The sequence below is a fragment of the Strix aluco genome, chromosome 12 (assembly GCF_031877795.1).
Source record: "Strix aluco isolate bStrAlu1 chromosome 12, bStrAlu1.hap1, whole genome shotgun sequence".
Lineage (NCBI taxonomy): Eukaryota > Metazoa > Chordata > Aves > Strigiformes > Strigidae > Strix > Strix aluco.
Genome location: NC_133942.1, coordinates 26,972,719 through 26,996,252, shown reverse-complemented (window position 1 = coordinate 26,996,252; position 23,534 = coordinate 26,972,719). Strand labels below are relative to the sequence as shown.

Here is a 23,534-nt window from a genome sequence, read left to right as displayed (position 1 = left end):
CCAAAAAGTAATCTATCTTTACTATCTTTACACTGTCAAAGCACAGCTCCCAATTTTAACCGCATACAGTTAAATGTAAGAGTAAATGTTTTTGTGTAACCTTTTCAAGGAAAAGCCCTAAAATGACCTTTAAATTACTTGTATGATCACAGGAATAAAGCTTTCTCTGTTCTCATCTCCAAAATGGAAACTAGTTACTGGTGGGGTATTCAAGCCTGGCACCATAGCTACTGAATGATACCTTCTGAAATAAATACATTTTTGAAGAGGAATACTGGAATTAACATGCAATACTCTGAATGCACAACTGATGGATAAGACTTTTAGAAGGAGCAAGTTTGCTTTTTGCAAGGGCTTTTAACACTGCTGAGCTGGGTCTGTGCTTTTATGTGTTGTATAGTTAAGTGGTAAGACTGCTTTTAAAAGCCAAGTCCTGCCAGCTAGTCTTTCGTTCTTAGAGCTGTTTGTTGAGAATGGTCTGCTTAGACATACATCTGCTTCCCTAACTGAGCAGCATATGCTTTGATGGGATCAAAGCATATTCAGAGTTCCTTCCTCAGTACTTTTGGGGTTTTTTGTTGTTGTTGTTCCCTGATTTTTTTTTAATAGAAATGCTTCCCGTTGGAGCTAAAACAGCACTGTCAGGGCAAAAGGTATTAAAAGAAAATCAGTTGGAGCAGAGCCCTTCTGCAAATCAGCATCATAGGTGCCTAATAGGCTTGGTGGTGGTTGCATTTAAATTTCTGCCTAGGACTGCAAACCAGAGGGGTAGAAATAATGTCTAAGCATCTAAAATACAAATTTTGTGTATATCTTAAAATGTGTTTGGGGGAAACAAATGAGTACATAAATAGCTGTAATTTTTCTAACATTTGACCTAATAATCCCTAGTGGTAGCTATTAATTTATTCATCTTGTATTCCTTAATGCTTTAGTTATTAAATGTATACATTCACCTCTAGTGTAGAAGTGTATATAGTCAGAATAGGGTGAATGTGAGAACGACATCAAACTCTGAGTCTCTACACCATACAGACTGTAAGTCATTGACATAGTTTGCCTTTTAATGTTCTGATTTTTCTTTCAGGAAAAACACACAAAAAGGAAGGAAGAGTTTTTTTACTTCTGAATATTGGAAGTTCGTTATTACAGAGGTGATTAAAAGGACAGCAGTCATGATGTCATTCTAAGCTGTGCTTTCTCTGACAGGAGTAGGCTCTTGATGGCTTTCAAAGTGTCGGTTTAGTTGTTTGGAGTGAGACAGGAATAATTCCAGTGAGCACAAAGTAAGGCACTGCTATAGGCAATTGTAGGTATGACTTCAGTATTATGTTCAGGCATTGTGAGACTTTCAAGTATGCTGCAACTTGGCCTTTATTTCATTTTTCCATGAGAAATTAGTGTAATGGCTATCAAAACACAGGGACAGGATTTATTTGGCATACAATTTGTGAAAAATGACAGAGAAAAATATCAGAGTATTTTCATAATCAAATACTGAATGTTCTTTTAGTTTTCCTATCTGACTTTTTAAATGTTTTCAGATTGTCTTACCTGAGGATATACTAGCTTGTTTCAGGTGAGCCAGGGAATGTGTTTTCCCCAGAAACTGAAGTCCTCAAATTGTAGTATCCCTGTTATTTGAGTTTCAGCACACTCTAGATATCTGACCTTTTTTCCACCTGCTTTTCCTGAACTAATGCTTTCAATCTTGTTTCTCCTAAAATTTAGATCACTTTATTGGCCTTCTTACCAAGTAAGTGATAGTAATGTGAAAGAAATGCCAACTTTAATGCCTAAAATGTTGCCGAGTGTTTTAGAATGTGTAACTACAGAAAAATCATTACTTGAAAGACTCTGTGAATGTGTATGTTTTACACCTTACAAATCTCACTAAAAGCTGTCTCGCCAACTCTAGTGCTTTTTTTTCAGGTGTAGTGAAACACTAACATCATAGTTCCTGCACTGGAGAAGCCTTTGTCTCTTGCTCTGTCATCCTTCAGTATCGACTGAGCAAAGCCTTTTTGAGGATCTCACTCGGGAAGCTTGCAAAGTTCATAGCTTAGAAAGTTGATGATAACTAATGTAGATGCAATTCCAATGACAGTATATCACTTCTGTAAATAGACAAGTGTGTTTTAAACAAAGCAACCCCAAACATACAAGCAGTAGAACTGGCAGGTCTTTACCTTTTTCCAGAAGCAAAAACTGAGTTCTAGAAACAGTCTGGGGAGATGCATAATTTGAGTTAGCCACACACACACACTTTGCCCTCTGTTCTCTCTCTGTCTCATTTTTCATTGTGCTTTGGAAAACTAAAATGGCCACATTGTCACTTGTTCCTTGTCCGTCCTTCTTCAGGACACAGTCCATTTTAACTTCATGCCCCTAAAAATGCTGTCCCTGAGTCCCTAGCAGTTCTTTCCACTGGGTTATAGCTACTACAGATGTAAAAACAACCAACCAGCCAACCATCATGGAATCACAGAATGGTTGCGTTGGAAAGGACCTTACAGATGATGTTGTCTTGCCCCCTGCCCCTGGCAGGGACACCTTCCACTAGCCCAGGTTGCCCAAAGCTCCGTCCAACCTGGCCTTGAACCCTGCCAGGGAGGGGTCAGCCACAGCTTCTCTGGGCAACCTGTGCCAGGGCCTCACCACCCTCACAGGGAAGAATTTCTTCCTTGCATCGAATCTAGACCTACCCTCTTTCAGTTTAAAGCTGTTACCCCATGTCCTATCACTACATGCCCTTGTGAAAGGTCCCTCTCCAGCTTTCCTGTAGGCCCCCTTTAGGTATATCTAAAAAAGGTCTGGTGCTGACCTTCTTCAAATATACTTATTGCTGAAATTTCTCTCTTCTGTGTGTGCTCCTGATTTGATTTTTGGATATTGTATTTAAGTGATTGATTTTTATATAAACACAGAACTTTAAAATAATTATGTTAGGAAATTTAAGTATTGGAGATAGCAACCTGAAGTTTCAAAATGCTACTCCAAGTGGTGATTTTAAATATCAGATCTGCTTCTAAAATTTACACCTTAGGAAGGACAACAATTCCCATTTGTAAAGTAAGTATGCTTCAATTCCTGTCATACGTAGTCAGCCTTTCTGTATTGAATGTTCCTGTTTGTTTAAAGGAATGGTAGTTATTGAAAACAGTTTTTAAATGTTAGAAGTTAATATTTTGAATGGTCAGCAAAGATGCCTGCATTCAATATTTGATCACTGTTAATTGCTTGCAGGATTGCTCACTCTGCTCAACTTGTTCATTTGTCATGCTTTTTAAATAAATCCCACTTTAATCCTGATAACATCTGTATATTTTGATTCAAAATTTTCTGTAGTATCTTGGCATGGAAAATATGCTTTGCTCCAGCAAAAAATCTTTCACATTTTTTACCATTGAGAGCGCATTTAAACCAAATTACATTCAGAAAACAGAGTTGAAGAAACATAATTTTTAATTAATCTTGTGTTTAGCATTACAAAGTGACAAATTAAATACTCTGACATAGATACTGATTTCTATTTCACTACGCACTAACCATAAAACAAAATAACCTGAGACTATTTTTCGTTATGTAGTTTATGTTCTGACATAAGAAACAAGGGAATTGTATATGTTTGAATTTATGAAGTTTGTTTATATGCACTGAAGATATTTGAGGGTTTGACCATTTTCATTTATTCATGCAGTTTCAAATCATGCTAAAATCTGCTATAGAGTAATTTAAATCTCAGGCCTTACCTGAACAGGTAAATATGGTTTTAATGCAAAAGTTAACTGAACTCAGATGTGCTAGAATTGCATGTAGTGTACATCATTACAATAATTAAATTACTAGTAATTTAAATTGGTACTTTAATTAGAATAAACAGGAAAGCATCTTTCAGTAAGACAGAGTTTAGTATAGCAATTGTAGGTGGTGCAGTTTTTTGCCTTGTCATATGGTTGTGACAGCTCAAGCATTCTGTATGTTGAGATGCATTTTAGTTTTTCAATGTTATAAAGTAAAAAATTCAAACTCTGTTAACCATGTTATCTATTTGGCAATATTTTCTTCTATGAATTTTTTAACGCCCCCTTCATTAGGAAATAGTTTAGGAAAGTTTTAATTGATAGTAGTTGCTACTAATGTTTCAAAGTATTTAATGGAAAATGAGACTCCTTCTGTCACTTAAATCTAACAAAATGAAAATTTTCAAAGGCTTATGGCAATGATTCTTTCAAATAATAATCTTTATTTCTAGTGAGCAGGTGTTTTTTAAAACTTTAAACAATTAAAAAAATGACAGTTGCTGTTGATGGAATTGCTCGTTGATCAGAGAGTAGACTTGTGGATGAACAAAACACGTATTTCAGCGTACCAAGGCATCACAAAATCTAAACTTTTAAAATTTATTTTCTTCACTGCCTGTGAAACTATCGGGTTATTTAAATTTAATGTAGCTGTGTATTTTTTAAAACATTTTACAAGATGTATAGTATTTTGAATATATTTTGGTGAGTGGTTGTTTTTTGTGTTCTTGCTCATTTTCTGTTTTGTCTCCGAAAGCGATCTTCACACCTCACAAATGTTTTCTCTTGGGCTGGATGAAGGTGAACATTGTCAATGCTTTGAGAACAAAATGTCATTCTACAAAGAAAACACAACATGTAAGCATGATGTTACTTTTTACAGCCACTATCTGTGTAAAAGCATGGTTTCTAGAGACACTGAATCTGATTTTCTTAATTCTCTTACAGGAAGGTATCTGATTTTTTTTTTTTAATAGGCTTGTGAAGAAAGAGATCTCTCTGACTGCCAGGTAGTGGGTACAGAGTAAAAGCAGGCAAGTCCCACGTACGGAGTGCATTATGCCTCCACCTCTTTCTGGTACCATACACAGCGTGCTGTTCTCCAGAGCATACCTGCACAGTGGTTTGGTCTTTGTATTCTCAGTGGCCATTGTCACTGTTTCAACTCTTTCTATTACTACCAGGATTGCACTATTTAGCCTGCTAGTACTTACTTGGACTACTAGTATTTAGTTGTGAGGTTATTAAAAATCAGCTAAGTAGGATGCCAACAACATCAGCAACTACATACGCTACAGAAATGTTTTCTGTATTTGGAACTCAAATATGTTGGAATCTGGTATTTTATTGCTCGCAGTAGTCTGTTTATTTATAGACTTTTTAAGTCTATGCTGTTATGTTGTGTCTGTCGTTAGATAACTAACAAAAGAAAATTTATCATGTAGATGAATATCACAGACATAGTGAGGTAAAGGTACATGGAGATATAATATTGTCAACAGTTTGTTCAAATGCTCGAGAAAGCATATACTGTGTTTATTATCTCTTTTAATACTGAATTTCAAAAATTCCTAATTCTTTGATCCATGATGTTTAGTCTTTCCAAGAAGACCAAAATCTACACACTCTTTGAAGAAAATACTTTTCCTCGAGTGTCCTTTGTTTTTCTTTTTAGAATCACCTAGTAATCTTTCATTCTCCCCTCAAGCATTAATACAGTATTTTAACAGTAACATATCATTTCCCTTCCTATGACAAGCCCTGACTGCACAGAACAAACCCAGCATGTAATCAGTATCCCTTAAAACCTTGACACAAACTCCTAATTCTTATGCAGCAAAAAAAACTTCTAAGGAGCATTAGGTACCTGAAGATACCAGCATCATTTTCCGTTAGTATAAATACCCACCTCAGTTACCCATTTCCTAGGATTTCTTTAGTCCATCAGTTGTAATTGTCTTGTGCTAGGTTATTGACACAGTTGTACTGGACAGGAGCTTTCTGGTTAGAAAAATGAGTATACCTGACATAATCCTTTCACAGGCTTCATACTTTTTTCTCAAGGTACAGAAATCTGCATTTCAACAGAGTTCTCTAACTTGTAGTGTATACTATGCTTTAATTTGCTTTGGCAGCGAAGTCAGTACTGATTTGGGATTGTTGCTTTTAAAGCAGCAGGAGATGTACAAAATTATTTTTTTTTAATGTCAGGAGCGTGTGCCAAGTGCTGGGTTAGGAGAAGAAAATACCTACAAAATACATTTTCATGGGGACGAAACCCAAGAAAATATGGTCCTTCCTCTACCCCCCAGCACACTGAGATTGTCTTACAGAAATGTCTCTTTAAGTTGCCTAATTTGTCTTTTGTGTCAGTATCAAGGAGATGCAGTTCTGCCAATAAGTATTGTTCCATAGAAAGTCTGCAGTAGTTGTAACTGGTGCTGTAAGAAAGAGACTGTAGCAAAGAAAAATCACCTTCTAAGACTGAGCCACAATTACAAGGTACAACATGCTTTTCTCATTAACCTTAATTAAACTGCTCAGTTAAAATTTCTCAAAAGATTAAAGCGGTGGGAATCATTGTAAGTTTTGTTACTTTGTCTTCTGGCTGAAATTTCTCTGTGTGAATAAGCAGTTTCAACAGTGTTATTAGCATTGCTGTATGTAGAGAACAAGGCCACTCAGACTTGTTCTGAGTGATCCAGTTTCAAAGCAAGCAGCAGGGGAAAAAGAAAAAAGAATACCCACCCCCAAAAAAACCCCCAAACAAACAAAAAAACAACAAAAAAACCCCAAACACAGACTTCAGTTTGCATTCATATTTTTTTCTCCAGAGAACTGCTCTCTGATGCTACTTCAGAGTTCAGCCGATAAAATTCACATCACTGAATTCGTGCTACAGGAAAAAGGACAACGAGAATACAAAAATTACTGTCCAGTACCAGTGAAAGTGTAGTATGTAGAAGTACAGGTAGTCTTTTTGTTTTCCAGGATTGCTAATATTTTGTTTGCTCACTACAGAAATGTCAAAGTGTCTGTAGTTGAAACTTTGCTTCCACAGTTTATCACTCCAGGAATCTCTTTATACAGCTTGCACAGTGTAGTAATTCATTATCAGCTATCAAACACTGGACTGGCTCTTAAATGAATGAGACAAAAATAAGGGGAATTTTTATGATAAAACTCTTAACTTCAATGAATAATCAGTTGACTGTGTAGTTCTGCATGTGATCCTTCTAATGAGTACTTTCAAGAATGGGGATTCTGAGTTTCTCTGTGAAGTAGATATTGGAAGTCAAATAATTGAGATTTGGCATATTTTTTGTAAGTATCAACAAAACTGTCACCCAAGGGTATTGTGCCTTAAACTCATATTAGTGGCAGTGGTGAGCCAGAACGTTTCCCGCTATTCATTTCTGACCTGAGAACAAAGAAATTCTTTAACTCACTTAAAAATCATGCAGCCTGATCTGAGCGGGAGGGGGGAAAGCTAGAAGTTGTACATGGATAAATTCATCATTAGTGTGAGTGCTGGGACTCAGATGTTTGTATTTGAGCTAGGATAATCTGTGTCCCAAACATCAGAAAAATTGTGTTTTCATTACACTTACTTTTGCTGTGTTTCCCCTGCTTTCACTCTTATTGTCTTCACTATAAGTCCTGGTCGACGGGTGCCTTTTGTCCATGGTATTATGGTTTGAACTGTGTCCCAGATATTCTCCCAAACTGCAGTTCCTTCCCATTTGAACTTGATCATTATTAGCTCACCAATATCAGTGTCCAGGGTGATGAGAAAAGAGTAGGTTTTATTCCCATTAATGCCTTCAACTCTGTAGAAAACAAAACCAGAATAATGCTGTCTTAATTATAATGGATTAAAGTGAAAAATCTGAGTTTCTCTTCTCTTTAAAACCAAAGAAACAACTTTGTTTCCTCTTCCTTCTCCAGGAGGAATCATTACTGTCTCTAGGATACTCTTCCTCCAGGTGTATAAAGTGGCGAAATATGACAACATGCTAGAAAAGAAGCAGGAGAAGCTTGAACAGCTGGTGAAGCACTAGTGATTTCTGACAGCAAAAGAAAGCGTCTATAATAGCATCTACGTTACATCTTTTGTCTGCTAAAGCGAATGCTGACCCACACTGTTGCCATTTCTTTTGTTAATACAGATCATGTCTGTCATGAGAAATAACCAAAATTCTTTACCTTAATTACAGCTGCTTATTTGTGCTTTGATTAGACCTCCCTGTGTTAGCCATGGGATGTACTGAAGGTAAGTGAACACAATACTTAATGTTCAGGAAAACTTCCAAAATTACTGTTTGTTTTATAGAGATTTTTCATGCAAAAGCTGTATGAACATTGTAAAAGTTTATGATTTTTAGGGAGTATGGGTGAATAGAGGACAATTTCCAGTTTGTCTTCACTTAGCTGTACTAAACCATTTCACTCACAGCATGATTGGTATTACAAATTGGCACTTTATTCCTCACTTGTACAATGACACGTAATATCAGTACTCACAGTGTGATGGGCAGGTTTTTAGCATCCTCCTTAGTGCCTGTCAGAGAAATGGTAAAAGTTGGGTCTATCTGCTTGCCTTCTATTTCATTGATGAAGTGGATCTTGAACTGGTAATGATAGACTGTAGAAAGGAAGAATTTGCAAAGTGACAAAATTAATGGTCAAAGAACCAATAGATTTCTCAGGCAAAAGAATTTTGCCTTTCAGAGCAGAAAGTTGATTGATATTCTATCTTATTTTATTTGAATTTTATTTTATTTAAAATTTAATTTGCAGCAATTAAATCATCATTATTTTTTCTGATTGTTGCTGTGCTGTGTAATCCCTTAGGGTTTGGGGCCCTGTTGCTCTGTTTAAAAGGGTAGAGAAAAAAGGTAACCTGGGCTGAGTTCCCTTTGTAGGATAAAACATTCTTCCATGGGAAATATTTCAGTTTTTCTGAAGTTTAATTGTTAGAATTTCTGGCAAGCCCTCCATCTAATCACCAGACAAATCCTTATGACTGGGCATGGCTAGAGGTGTATGATACAGTTTGAAGACCTTATGCAACAGTCAGGCTTTTTCTCTGATTGGCTAGAAAATTACCCTGCAAAACAGATGACTCACAAACTTTCCTTGACTGCATAATGATACACTGTGCTTAATGTGCATCCGTTAACAATATGACTTTGTTCAAGCACATTACTATAAGAAAGATGTCATTAATTTTTTGAGATTGGGTGGGTTTCTAGAGGAACAGCGTTTAGGAAAGTCTTCCAACTGAATATGGTCAGAATGAAGAATGCCTAAGAAATCATCTGTGTACTGATTATGAGCAGTTTGACATTTAATAAGTTATGAAAAAAACCCCACTCAACATAGTTAGAGGCCATGTGCACACAGATATTGTCAGCTAGATTTGAATGTCCAAAACTCTTCTGTCTGATGATTTTACCAGCCACCTTCTTGACAAAACTGATGGATTTGTGTTAATTAAGAAAATCCTAAGCAATTTCTATTAATGAAGACCACAGAGTATTTGGAAGAATTAGGGGTGTTGTATTTATCCTTGTAATCTGGTCAAGTTACACATGGGAAACTGTTCTGGTAATCATTATTGCATGTTAGTTTTTGAGTAGAAAGATGCTCTTTCCTCATTTCTTCTCCTCACGCACTTCAGGCTTCACTACATCTGAGAATGTCTCCATGGTACTGCTAGCACAGATAGATTTTTTTTGGGGGGGGGGGGGGCAGCTGTGGGAGTTCAGAATGGAAGATATTTGCTAGAAAAGCTGTATCTTTTAGTTGTAGTTTTATAGTTATTGTATATAAGTGAACAAAGTGTTTTCTTTTGAAAAGGTGCCACTCAGTAGAAAACAAAATGGCTGCTTCTTTGTTGCAAAGCAGCTGAGGACAAAGTTGGCAGAGACGCTTGTTTACAGATCACATTTATTACTCTCCCGCCTTTCACTGAGCTTTCTCTCCATCTAAAAACTGATTGTTCTAGTCTATGTTCTGATAAAGCCTAGACTTTTGCTGTGGTTATGATGCCCACTTTAAGGAAAAAGGTGAGGTGAGAATATTCATATAAAAACTCAGGGTCCCATCACAGCTTTATTATAAAAGTTAACTTCTTTGTAACAACTGGTTTTTGTTTGAACTGGATTAATGTATGCTCCAGAATATAATGCCATTAACTTGAAAGATGAAATGTCAGATTTTGTGAAAGACGCAGAGGATTGTGAAGTGTAATGCTGAGTTTCTCAAATTTCTTCTGTTTAGGCTTCTCGCATGATCTGCAAACATTTTTTACGAGTGTTACAAAGATGACTTTGTATGCACCCTCCCACAGTTGCTGCCTTGTTTGGGAACTTTTGTGAAAGGAAACCATTGTCTGGGGCACTGATATCTGCATATGCATCAAAGACTTTTTTTGAAGCAAAACCAGTTTCAAGCTTAAAAATACAACATGTTTTAAATTGAAATCAAGCCAATAAGAGACAGATATTTTACCACAAGCTGCAGCTATCTCTGTGTCCAAAGAAGAACACAACACAGGAATGGTGTTTCTGTGCCCAGGTGTGATGGTAGTGGCTGCTGTGTCCTCAGATCAATTTACTTTCCTGCTTCTGACAGTGATGTGACTGTACTGCAGCAAAATTACATCAGGAACTAGACAAGGGCTCTAGAATTTTTAAATCTACTTCAAGTAGCTTCCAGAAGCATTTTAAAAAGTATAAGAGATCCAGCAGATTCAGCTGCTCTGAGTACCAGTCAGGGCTAAGCAGACCCTTCTGGACTCATCACTGTGTACTTCATAGCTGTGTTAGTGGAAGACTTCCAAAATTTTTTTAAAAGTACCTGAATTTTTGTATTATTTAAAAATCTGTGATATTGCAGTTGAGTCCTGGACACCGTGGGGAAATAAGATGTGTAATGCAAGCAGAATTTTTAAGCATTTCTCCTCAGGACTGGAAAGCTCTTGAGTTCGCATGGGGGGAGGCACCATCGACATTGCAGGGCTTCCTCAACCCCGATGTCTCGGGTGGCGGACAAGCAGGCTGAGCCCCCCGACAACGGGGGCACCCCTTGCTGGCTGTGCCAGGTAGAATGGGCCAGCCCGGCAGCGGGTGAGGAGCTGAGCAGCCCCCATGGCCGCGGGGCTGCTGTGGGGGAGCGCGGGGGCAGGCGGGCCCGGCGCTGCCTCAGAGCTGAGGGGCCGGGCAGGGCCGTGCCGCTGAGGGGGCTGTGGGAAGGGCGGCAGCCGCTCCGCGAGGAGCTGGGCCAGGCCCCGCTGGCGGTGAGGGGCTGCGGTCCGAGCAGGGGCCCTGCCCGCGCTGCACCGCGCTGCCGCCCGCCACATGCCTCATGGGTGACTCCGGAAAGGAGGTAGGGAGGAGCAGCACCACGCACCGAAGGTCCCTGCACCAAAAGTCATTTGGGAGAGGCACGTCCCTGCCGTGCACCCACACAGTCCTGCTGGTTCTTGCTTTAAAACATACATGAACCTTCCCCCTGCAGGTGAGTGTCTGTTCAGCAGCAGCAGCACTTGCCTCATGGGCTCTCTGACAGACGAGTTGTAACCAGCCAACAGCCAGGCCTCGGCCATTTTGTAATGGGAGACTGGCAGAGCGGCCCTGTTGCCCTGTCAGACTACTTCCGCTCTGTATGTCTGGTAATACATGCAAGAAACCACATTGATTGTCTTTCTGAGCTTAGAAAATTGTTACTTTGTGCTCGCCATAAAGTAATTTAATGGAGATAAAGCTAGAGTACCAGTCACGTCACTTTAGTTCTGCAGTCCTGCCCTGTAAAAGTCCATGCTGTTCTGTTGTCTATCCATTGTTTGAAAAGCAATAATTTATATGTCATCTTGTAGACTAATTGCAGATAAAATTTGGGCAAACTCGGAACAGGAGGTTTTACAGGCCTCCCAGAGCAATTATGCTGCTTTTTTGTCTTGGCTGCATGCCTGCATATGTTAAAACAAATTCACACAGGCCAGGTGTAGGAAGATCCTGTAGATCAGGAGCCTGAGCATCTCTGAGGCCTCAGATCTGCATTTAGCCTGTGGCCAGCATGCTTTTTCCCACAGAAATATTGAGAGTTGGGATCTTGATGAAAGGGCATTAGGACAGCCTGCTGGGATTCTCAGTTGTCTCAGCAAATTGATTATTCCTATAGATATTATGAGCTTTAATAAATGAGTAAACAGGATCACACAGCTTAGGCTCATTCTCACACTTTGTGATCAATCTGGAGACTAAGAAGTATTCCCACAAACCTTTGAAAGGCATATGTGCTCTTGTTTTCAGAAAGAGTTGTCTGCTTTTGGGGAGCCTTTCTTCCCTGACGTTGTAGCCCAGTGTGTTGCACCGGTTCTTTCTACAGCTGAGGCACATTCCTTTGTTGAAAGTGTTGATGTCGTTGCACCAGTATGCTGTGCTTTGCTTATCGTTGTGAAGCAGAGAGTCGATGAACAAATGAACTGATCTCTCATGAGCACATTTCACAGTTTGAGTGATACCTGAAAAAATGCAAACAACAAGATTTTGCATGTCCTTGTTCCTCTTTACCATTTCAACTGCAGAGGAGTACAGTACCCAAATATAAAGATATGTTACTGTTTTCCCCCCACCCCATTTATTAGTAAAACGTCATGATTTTGCCTCAGAAATCATAATTGTAGCAACCTGACTTTAGGATCATCCAAAAATATTTTGGCTGAACCCACATGATAATAAATTTGAATAATTTGCTGCTTAAACTTCTCTAGCCTGACTGCTTAGGACTGTAATTATGAACCTTGATTTCGTTGTCCTGGGTGTTTTGGTCAGTATGAAATACAGTATGAAGCTAGATGCAGTCTTTCAGATCATGACACATTAAAGACAGCAGCCTCATTCTGAATGGTTGAACACTGTTGTCTTTTGGATGCTTACGTGGTAATGTCAGATTTTGTTCTTATCAGGGTGACAAACTCATGTTGAACTGAAAATTGCTTGCAGCTATTATTGGGGGGAAAGGATCCAAAAATGTATTAAATACAATAAATTATTAAATGCATTGATCTGCTTTTACAAGAAGTAAGTATCTTTTTCCTCCTTAAGTGTCATCAAATTATGAAAGTTATTTTCTTCTGTGTAATCAGGATATATTATGATGGACTGTTTTTGTATGTCTTCACTGATAAGCTTTTTAGCTGATGCTTGGTTTCACATTTGTCATGAATTATCTGCTAACAAGTCAGGCCTACTTTTAGATAGTGTGATGATAGTTGAGAAATATTTTTGCAATGCAGTGTGCTGGGTGAACAATACTCTTGGGGGTTTTTCAATGAACAGTTCTAGTGTTACTGTGCATTGGTACTTACCTTTTTTCAGTATGTTGCATCAGTTTCTCTATACGTTTATGTTTAGGTACATTGGAAATAAGCCTCTATGTATAAAACCTAGCCTGGAACGCAGGCAGTCAGCTCCTAGAGAGGGCATCATCTGTGCAGCTGAAGGATGGCGAGTTGAAAAAAGGTGAACTAAGGAGGTGAGTAGTACAACCCTGTGTTTTGTTTGATTTGAAATAATTAATTGCACACTAGATGAATCTGGCTTAATTAGAATAAGTTTTCTTATTTCCTCTACCACTAAAACAAATACCTTTGAAATTATTCAGAAGTGCTTGTCAGCAGGACGCTCATGGCCTCATTTTCAGATGTGCGAGGCAGTCAGATTCCTTACTGGAGTCAGTAAGAACAGTCTGAGCTCAACACATGTGAAAAAATCACATAACCAGTTTCTGGAAAAGAAATTTCCTTACATATAATGGGAGATAATACTCCCATTAGGTTACTGTTTAAGACCGTAGAGATATGTGAAGTTTCCCAGAGATGCTGCAATGATGCTTCCTGTTTTGTGCTGTTGGTTCTTACCGGTGATTCCGTATTGCGCAATGTGGTTATACACGTGCATGATGTGACAGCCAGGCTGAAAGGTGCCTCCGTTGGGATAAAAGTCAAAATGAGCCACAGGCTGCTTGATGCCAACACTAAGACCCATGTGCTGTTTAGTGAATGTATGAATTGCATCTACAAAGTTTGCATCATCTGGAGATAAACGGTCTGTTGGCGACATTCCTTCAAACAAGGGACCGGCAGGGTCAAGGCCTGCAATGAATGCAAACAATCCAGTTGTGATATAGTGCAGATGGGCTGTTCTTTTACTGTTATGAGAAAAGTCTGTGATAAATATTTAAAAACAGACAGCACTGGTCATTTACAAGGTCTTTCACTGATAGAAGCAATGCTAGGAACACTTGTCCTGCAAAGGGTACGTGGTTACACCAAAAGGTAAACACAGACATTGTAATAAACAGTAACTGCTGCATGCGCAAGGACACAGGCCCAGAGATAGATGTGTTTGTTATGGACAAACCATGCTCACTACTGCTTTGTCACTTGAGGGATGTTTACTTAATTTTGTTCTTTCATACTCTAGAGGTCATGCGTTTCAGAGGCCCTTTTGAAGACAACAGTCCCACAACAAGGTTGACTTTTAGCCCACATTTGGGACCTGAAACTTTATAAAGCTTCACTTGTTGCTTAAGAGAGCTATATGTCTATTAGAAGTTTCATAATAATTTTTCAACCTTAAAGGTCTTCAAGGCAAATTATTACAGTATTCAGGAAAATAATACTCCACTTAGGGACTCTTGCTGATTTATAGTTTGCTAGATATTTTTGTATGGTATTCTTTTTGGTTGGGAACTGATTTATGGAAAAGGACTACCTGTGTAGTTTAAAACTGCCTTTAGTTTTGAGGACAAGCTTCTAAATTTGCGATTCTTCAGTTGGTTTTATGGACTAACATAGATGCATAGATGTAACTGGACAACCAACTAACACAGGCTACAAGGAGGGATCTCACCCCGAAGGCATACATTTCCTTTTATTTTTAATAGCTTTTGTCACTATGAATTTTTGTAGCTTATTGTTACAAGTCTGGAAATTTTTGCTGAAGAATGCATATAGCTGTTACAATAAATAATGTGTTTTAATGTTTTTTACTTATTCATTATTGAGGTTTGATGTACTAATATGGTTTGAACAGGCAGTGCTGATGAACTAAAGTCCTTCAGTGTATACAGGTGTAATATGACAGCACATTGTGTAAAATCAGCTTCTTGGCATGCAGGCACTGTCACAAGAGCTGATCGTATAAGGAACTATGGTATGTGGCAATGAATCCAAGATCAGAATTGGGACTTCAAATTACAGTCATGCATATTTGCCTCACTCCCAAATCAGATTAAAGCGAAACGTAGCTGATATGGGCCTCATGTAAAATGCACTTCTGTTTATATAGAATCAATACAGTGTATCAATAACCTTATAAATGTATCTTCATTAAACTCACAATTAGTACAGTTACAAAACACTACAGAAGGTTCAAAATGCCACTAGTCAAAACAATCAAGTGTTATGGTTAACCTTGTTTACTTTAAGCATCTATTAGGAATACTCTAATGATATGCTTCTTGTAAAATGTAATCCAGGACTATCATTTTTGCCACAGGAAAACTGACTTCACTGTGTGAGCGATGAACCACAATTGAAAGCTCAAGCACAGTTAGACAATTTCCTCAATGTAATTTTCTTTTTAAAATGAGTTGCTAGCAATGCACAGTGTATTTGAATGGCTTTGGGTCAAGATAGTGACCAAAGATCCAAGGTTACTGGTTAACATTTAGTTTAAGGTGCTACTGGGAATGGATGCAAGATAAATTCAAGCAACTTGCAACTTGAATCTTTGGTTTATGATTTGTAGTCCCATGTTTGTATGTCATAATTTGTACTGAGGTAGGAAAGATCAAAGCTAGAAGTACTATGATACTTCTTCTTGAAAAGTGTTTTCATTAAATTTTCTAAATCTGTTTTCTAAACCAATGGGATGAAACTTCTAAACTGTGGCAAACTTTGCTATTCAACAGCTAAATAGTAATATGACATTGGTATGTCAAACATCTATGTAATTTAAATTAGTTGACCGTTACATTTCTTAAAGTTATAAGTCTTTACCTGTAATTCTTCCGATCTTGTTCGTACCGCTGATGTAACTTCCAGCAAATCCTGAAACATGAGCTCCTAGGCTGTACCCAATTAGATGAGCATTGCTTCTGGAAAATTGAATGGATTCCTGGAAGATAGTGGCAGCTTGATTTAGATGCAGAAAATTTGAAAACTATACAGTGAAATACTACAAGCTAGGAATGCCATGAATTATAACACAATAAATGTGTATGTTGATGATGGAGGTCAAATGAGGTGCATGAATCATGCACTAAATTTCTTTGCTGGCTGAATGTTATTCCTTGCCCCCTTTTTATTCCTTGCACTGCTACTTATGCACTACGCTCAGAAAAACCATCAACATGGATAGTAGGATTTTTGGTGCTGTTTGTTGCAAGTGATGCAAATGTGCATTGCCTTTTGTCTGCAGCATTTGACTTTCCTATGACTATAAAATGGATATCTGTCCTTTAACTTCAGTGTAAAACAATCCTCTATAGAAAGTGCCTTGCTTTTTTTGCCTGAGATACTAGCACAAGCCAAATTTAGAAGCCAAAGTATCAAATCATTGATCAGACATGTTAAGTGATATGGCAATGACATTGCTTGGACTGATTTGCACAAAATTGAGTATCTGATCTGAAACAAACCTACTGAAGCAGAATTGGCCTCAGGCCTGCCTTTCTGCCTAATCAATACTATCTAGACCTTAAGCATTTCACCTGAGCTGCAAGGCTCGAAGTTTTTCTGACTTGTAAGGAAAAATGTGGCATATTTTTCTTGCAGGAAAGACAAACCTCTGTTTTAATTTCATTGTGGATATTGCCTGTCCTGATGGAGTGGCTTTGCAGTCTCAATACCTGTCTCTTGTAAAGATGAGCTGAAACTTGGCGACTTCTATTGAGAAGAGCAGCTCTTACAATCACAAGATCTGACCAGTTTTCTTGGCAGGTGTTATTAAAATGAATGCTACTGAGATTGCTACTGATCATGCCCTATTAACTCTTGGACTAAGAGTGCTAAAATGTACTTTATTCTTCGTTAAAATGTTGCACAGCACTGCAGTTTTTGTTACGTTCATTGAGGATATTTCAAATATGTGCCTGCCTGTAAGCAGACAGAAGCACAGCGGAAAGATAGTTATGGCAGTGGGAATGCAGAGTTTTTTAACTGCTAAACTCAGGGTGGGCCCTTCTCAACAGAAGGAAGGTTTACTGCTTGAACATGCTCAACTGAATGCTGTGAAAATTTATGGTATGTTTAAATCCTGGAACATATCATGGTATGAGAGAAGCTACCTACAGTGCTGGAGCAAGGAGTCATTTATTCAAGCCTTGATTTGTTTGCTGGCACTGGAGAAATCACAGACTGTCTTTATTGTTGACAGTGTGGTGTGTCCTCCTGGGAACTGAACAAAGTCCACGATTTGATTCATTCAATAATTAAACAGCTTCAAAATAATGACTTTAGGCTCCAGCAGCTTAAATTTGTCCAAGTGCGAAGGTTTGTTGTAACATCACAACAAAAAATAGTGACTCTGTCTCTTCTACCTTTTCTTTTGTGCCTGTTGTCCCTAACTGGGCATGATATCTCATGACTTCTTCTAGCCCTGCCATTCCTGCTGACAGCACCTTAGCCCTTCAAGGGTATTTGCTACAAACCTCCTAGCTTTGCAGTGTATTTCCCTTCCACCTTAGGCCTCACCATATTTAAGTTAATGTATTCAGAAATTCATTGTGAAGTACAGAAGTGTAATCTCATTTCAAATTAGGTAGCTTAAATTAGTACTAGAGATAGATGAAATAAGAGTTGTTTAGGGTGCCTGGTTAGTACAAGTGATTCTCATTGTAGTGTTTGCTTTCCACCTTTTCTTAAACGGTGCTGGAGACCAGTGATCCCTTGCAGACTTGTCTGCAGCCTTTTTCATCCAGCCATGGCCACTGCCCCCCATACAGCAGGAGTTCTGATAAGTAGTCACTACACTACTGTGCCTCTGTACTCACTGTTACCTCCATCTCATCTGCTTTGTGAGACATGTCTGTCCTCTTAAAAGGTCTTGCTTTACATTCTGAATCTCTAAGCTATTATTTTAGAATAATCTTTGGGGACCTGAGGCAAATATCAGATACTATGTCATGCTTGAATTCTGCAGTAAAACCAGAAATTAAGCACAGATAACATAAACCCATTTTACTGAACTAACCACTTGCAAATGAAAATGTGTGCCTGCTTTCAAAGTGATCTGCACACATGCTAATTGAAAAGCTAAAGTAGCATGAAATTATCTCTCCTCTAAAGATATATCAAAATATTTTAATAAACAAGACCACTTGCTTTTTTCTCTTGCGTGATGAAAGGTTTATGAAGGTGTATGAAAGTTTATGGAAGAATAGAGAAACATATAAGTAATTGAAATGAACAGCATTAACCAGCATAGTATTTCAGAAAGGTGGTAGAAGTATGAGAACAGGTAAATAGGTCTTTTCCAGAGAAACATGTGTCGATCTGGGGGCTCTTACCTCCAGCCATTCCAGGAAGTCTGCTATCTCCTGTCCTATGTGGCGTGTATTCTGTACAGCAATAGGATAGTGCTGGTGAGCAAATGTAAGCCAGTCTGCAATGATCACATTAATTTGTTTATGCTGAGACTTCAGAGCTGCTGCCATTTTCCAAATCCAACCTTCTAACATTCCATCCACCTGTTTTATACAAAACAAAACAAAAACCAAAACCAAACAAAGCATTCTTATGGGAAATCAGACTCTGACAAATATTTCTTGTGAAAAGCTCATGGAAACAAAAAATGTAGTATAAACAAGAAAGGCTTAATGCTGACAACTAGATTCTAGGGGCTTCGTCATGCTTCAGTGCTGAGAATCTTTGGGTTTTGGTGGACAAAGAATTAAGAATCAATATAAGAACTGCATAACAATTTATGTCTTGTAATACGAACTCTTATCAGTGAAATGATGTCCCTAAATATTTTCACTCATCCTGAGATAATTGATATTACTGAGATAATTGGTATTACTGAGATAATTGGTATTACTGATTAAAAAGAATGACAGAAATTCCCAGAAAACTTATGATTTGATTCAAGAGCAGCTGTCCCTGTAAATTTAAGCTAAAAGGGTTAGAGATGGAGGGAAGCTGGAGGATTGCAGACCAATGGGCATCTACCTTCTTCAGCCTTCCATTTTTTGAGATCTGATTTTTTGAGTCATTCTTTTTTTAAAATCAGAATTTCCTTACTAGCATCAAAGACTGTTTTTGATTTGATGGACCCGAATTATGATTTAATCTATCAGATTTAACTGTTGTTCTAGTTGCACGTATTTCCTCAACTGGTAGAACATCCTTATATCTTCTGGTGTTTTAAGAGAATTTGGGAGTCTCAGTTCTGAGTTTCCATACATATCGCTCTAAGAGCCCAACACCTCTGCAGATTAAGTTAATATGAATGATAAACTTCAGTGACAGCAGCCTCAGGTCCATGGTTTGTCTTTAAGGAGAGTGTAGGTTTTGAACAAATGGGAGGCTTGGCTAAAGAAATCTAGGGCAATATTTCATCCAAAGTCAGCTCTGCTGTTATTTGCTAAGAGAGTTATCTGCATCAAGGGTGTTGCTCAAAGTTTCTCTACATATTTGAAGATGTACAAGAAAGATCCCTTTTGCCACCTTATGTGATGGCGTTGGTTCTATGGGAATCAAGGATCTGTTAAAATGACATTATTTATTGTCCTGCCTTTTCTTTTGTTTGTTTTTCAACTGAGAAGCTGATCAAAAGTCACTCTTAGTACTGAAATGCTTTTGAGAAAGGCTTTCATGGTGGATTTTTTTTTTTTTTACAGTTTAACTGAAAGAGTGCAGTGATAATTCACTGACGTTGGAGGCTTCATTTCCCGCTGAAGGGACTTATAGAGAAGTTCTCTTTAAAGATGTATCTGTGAGAAAGATGTGGGGAGATTGTGCGCACTTCTTTTCAATAAGTCTGTAAATATCTGGCAGTGAACATATCAGAGAAATAAAACTGGTATTCAGTCCTCTGGAGGCATAGCACATTAATTCAGCTACTTGTTCGAACTCTGCTGGCTTTAAACCAGGGCCAAATCTAATCCTTGGCATGGGACTCCCATATGAAAAATTGCTTGTAGACTGTTCCTTCAGGATCTCAGTGGGGAATATCCACTTTGTATTATTTCTAGCCATGATTGCTACCAGGGAAATCCACCATCTTTCTAATCACAACCTTTCTTCTGAAGTTACTTTTGGCACTAGCATAATGAGAAGGAAAGTATATCAAATCAGATGTAGTTTAAATTAAAAATAAAATGTGAGTTCATACCGACCAGCCATGGACTATCATCACCAGAGGAAGAGAGGCATTGAAACTGCATTTGTCAAGAGTCTCCAACTGATTAAAAAAAATCTGACAGCCTTCTTCAGTTGTATCTCTATAGAGTCGAAATTTGGTTTCTAAGTTTTGCTGATCTTTCTTTGTTCTAGTGTGCTGACTCTGTGATCCCAGTGCCTCTGAAATGAAATTCATAACAACGGTCATAATAGGATGGAATCTAAAAGCTGAAGAAGTTACTAGTGAAACACAGTTTGTAAAACAGAGTGAATTAGTAAGATTGAAACTCTAATTGCTGCCTAGTCCAGGTGGGCCCTAAGCTGTACATTTTGTGTCAAAAAAAGTGATCTTTTTGAGAGTTTGAGATGGTCTAGATGTGCCTCTGAGTCCATCTATTTGAGCAATAACAATTACATGGGAAATACTGACCTTTCTACTTGAGGCCCTTATAGAATGCATAAGTATTCTAAAAGCACAGTAGAGGTGTTGTGACTTTACAGTGTTAGTGCATGCACAAGCGAGCACATTCATAGGCTATTAACTCTGCAGGGCATATTTTACTAATGTGCATTTGCTAGTAATTGCTGAGCAAGCATTATTACACTAAAAAACCCATTTTATTCAGGGTTATAACTCTGCTTAGAGACTTAGGTGACTGCTTAAAACCATTAGACCACATCGTAAATGATTCTTTTTCTCTAAAAAGGCAAGATGAAATGTTCTTGTTTAAGTTGTAATATTTTTGGTGGTTTCATTTTTAGATAAAATAACTTGGTACGTATAGGACAGCATTTTCAAAAATGTCTATTAATTACCTGGGATGGTATCTCTATTTAAGCGAGCGTGGGCAGGGTGAACTGTGGTCTTATCAACATTATGAGCTTAGAAGGAAAAGCATGAATATAGAGAAATTGCTGAAAAATGGAGTAAAATAAAGCAGAAGCTTACAAAAAGTACATTGTGACATGCAAGCCCGGTGTTTTTTTCTAATAAGACTTCAGACTGTTTATTTTATTTATCTGAAAATAATCCATATCATGAATTATTACTTAAGCTAGAAGAAATGGAGATCAGTAGAAGAAAAGTTGGGGTGTGATGCACTAGGCAAATGAGAGGTTACAGTTCTTTGTGCTGGAAAGGAAACTTTTAGAATAGAGAGAGTTTACTAATGGAGTTTCTTGGGGGCTGTTTTTTGGCTGATCTTGTTTTAATATTTTCTTTAAAGCAGCAGGCAGGAAAGGTACAAGACTGACAAAGTTTGGGAGGCATTTGCTAATACTGAGGAGACCAAAATGTTAAACGCTAAGGGCTAAATGACCTTGAAAATACAGCAACAGAAATAGATAGAAATCTCATGCTATGAAGTGCAAGGTCATGTAGTTGATAGGAATTTCTCTGTAAATGGGGCTCATAAATTGGAAGTGACGCAAGGGTAAAAAGACTTGACTGTAGTAATCAATAACAAAAGTGACTATGAGTCACTACTGTGATTTGGCTGTGAGAAAGGAAAATGTAATTCCAAGATGCATCAAGGAAGATGTTTTCGGTAGAGAGAGAGTATGTTAAAGCCAGTAAGTTTAGGCACTTATTAACCACACACAGAACAGGGTGCGTAGCTCTTGTTACCAAGTCGTGATACCAATTCAAACTGCAAGCGCTGCTCAGCAGCACTGCTACAACTGTCAGGGAGGAGGCCTCTGTTTTAATCAAACCTAAACAAATAATGAAGTATTCTCAGAGGTGAAAATGAAGTACTTTATTTACTGAAAAATAAAATTATCTGTGTTGGAACAGAACTCACACTAGTTAAATTTTAGTTCTTATATTTTTCTTGCATACAGGTTCCTTAATATAACATTAATATTAGAAATATTGTATTGTATTTTATCTTCTAAGTCAGGACATTTAAATTTTTTTTGTACATCACAGTTCTTCTGTCTGTAGATGTTTTCAGAAAACATCTAAACTCATAGCATATTCGTTTCTGTATTACATCTGCAAATGTATCCTGAGGTTCTATGACATTGTTGTCTTGGTAAGATTTTTGATTATTTCCAAGGTACTTCTGATACATTTACTGGTGAGCCTTTATCCTGCAAGTGTATTTAGTGATGGGAAACACCCATATTTACATATTTGCAGTAATAACATCTTATAATGCACAGTACAAAGAACCCTAATGCTGGTTTTAGATCAGACTGTATTTTTGCCATATGTCAGCCTTGTTACAAACTTTATTCAAGGTTTTCTTTTAGTATAATAATAAGAGATGATACAAACAGCATATTAAATTGTCTAAGTGAATGCTAGATCTGGCAAGAAAACTCCCAAATTGAACTGCACTGGATGTACACTGTTTTCTATTTGTCCCTACTTATTGTACATTCCAAGTAACTCCAGGGAATGTTATGTGCTAGGAATTATTGTAGGAAGTTGTTCAGCCTTTTATAAGAGCTGGAATTAAAAAACTTCAAAGTTAGTGAAAGTTTGGTTATGAAAATTCTTAGCTTCAGTGTCTCACATTTTTCTTTAATGATGCTTTTAACTGTGATAGCTAGCTAGGACTAAGTCTGATCATTTCTTTGTTACAGCATCTACAGAAGAGCATTTTTGTTGGATTTTTTTGCTGAGAGAGGATTTAGGTTCTGAAGAAAGTAATATTAGGAGAAAGTGAATCTAGTTAACTGAAAATTGGAAAGAGTTTTAATGATGTTGATATTCTTCACCTGCTGCTTATTCAGGCTTTGGAGAGTAGTCTCTACACAAAGATAAGCATTGTGTTATTTTTTTAGCACAAAAAGAAAAGAAAAAAAGTAACTTGTGCCTGTTCCATTGTACACATCCTTTCTTTGTTTTATGCCTTGTTTTCATTTTCTTTTTGCTCTCTTGGTGCTTGTGCATTGCAAAGGCACTTTGTCACTTTTCGTATTGTTTGTACATCCTACAGAAAACAAGTCCGTTAAATAGCTCTTTTCTTTACACATCAACTGTGAAAGTGCTGTGGTGCTTTAATGGGTGAGCTTTTGGCTTGCCAGTAAGTCTGAGAGAATTAAAAATACAGTTTGAACTCTTCTTAATGGCTGTCAAAAATTAAAAGTTCCAGTAGAATCTGTTGTATTATTAGACAAAAAACTGCTTCAATCCATTAATCCATGTAATGACTTGGAGAAAGAAATCGAGTGAAGAGCTTGGCTTCTACAACAGACTCTTGCTAAAAATGTCATACCAGTGACTCACTGACGTGATTGAAAGTTTCATAAGTCAGTTAAAAAACAACAAAATAAAACTGCAAAAAATTTTCCCGTGCTAGTTG

General features: G+C 37.7%; 1 protein-coding gene across 3 annotated transcripts in view; it reads right to left on the bottom strand.

Annotated features, from left to right (window-relative positions):
* Window positions 1-3,447: 3,447 nt before the first annotated feature.
* LIPC (lipase C, hepatic type) overlaps window positions 3,448-23,534 on the bottom strand; it is a 63,747-nt gene continuing 43,660 nt past the window's right edge. For 2 of the 3 annotated variants that reach the window (XM_074837110.1, XM_074837111.1), the window contains 8 exons: window positions 20,213-20,400; window positions 18,387-18,566; window positions 15,877-15,994; window positions 13,732-13,965; window positions 12,091-12,333; window positions 8,328-8,448; window positions 7,415-7,633; window positions 3,448-4,641 (listed from right to left, as the gene is read on the bottom strand). In XM_074837110.1, the coding sequence (XP_074693211.1) occupies window positions 4,536-4,641; window positions 7,415-7,633; window positions 8,328-8,448; window positions 12,091-12,333; window positions 13,732-13,965; window positions 15,877-15,994; window positions 18,387-18,566; window positions 20,213-20,400 (1,409 nt within the window). In that variant the 3' untranslated portion in view covers window positions 3,448-4,535. The remainder of the gene's footprint in view (window positions 4,642-7,414; window positions 7,634-8,327; window positions 8,449-12,090; window positions 12,334-13,731; window positions 13,966-15,876; window positions 15,995-18,386; window positions 18,567-20,212; window positions 20,401-23,534) is intronic. The other variant, XM_074837112.1, reaches the window with a different exon arrangement.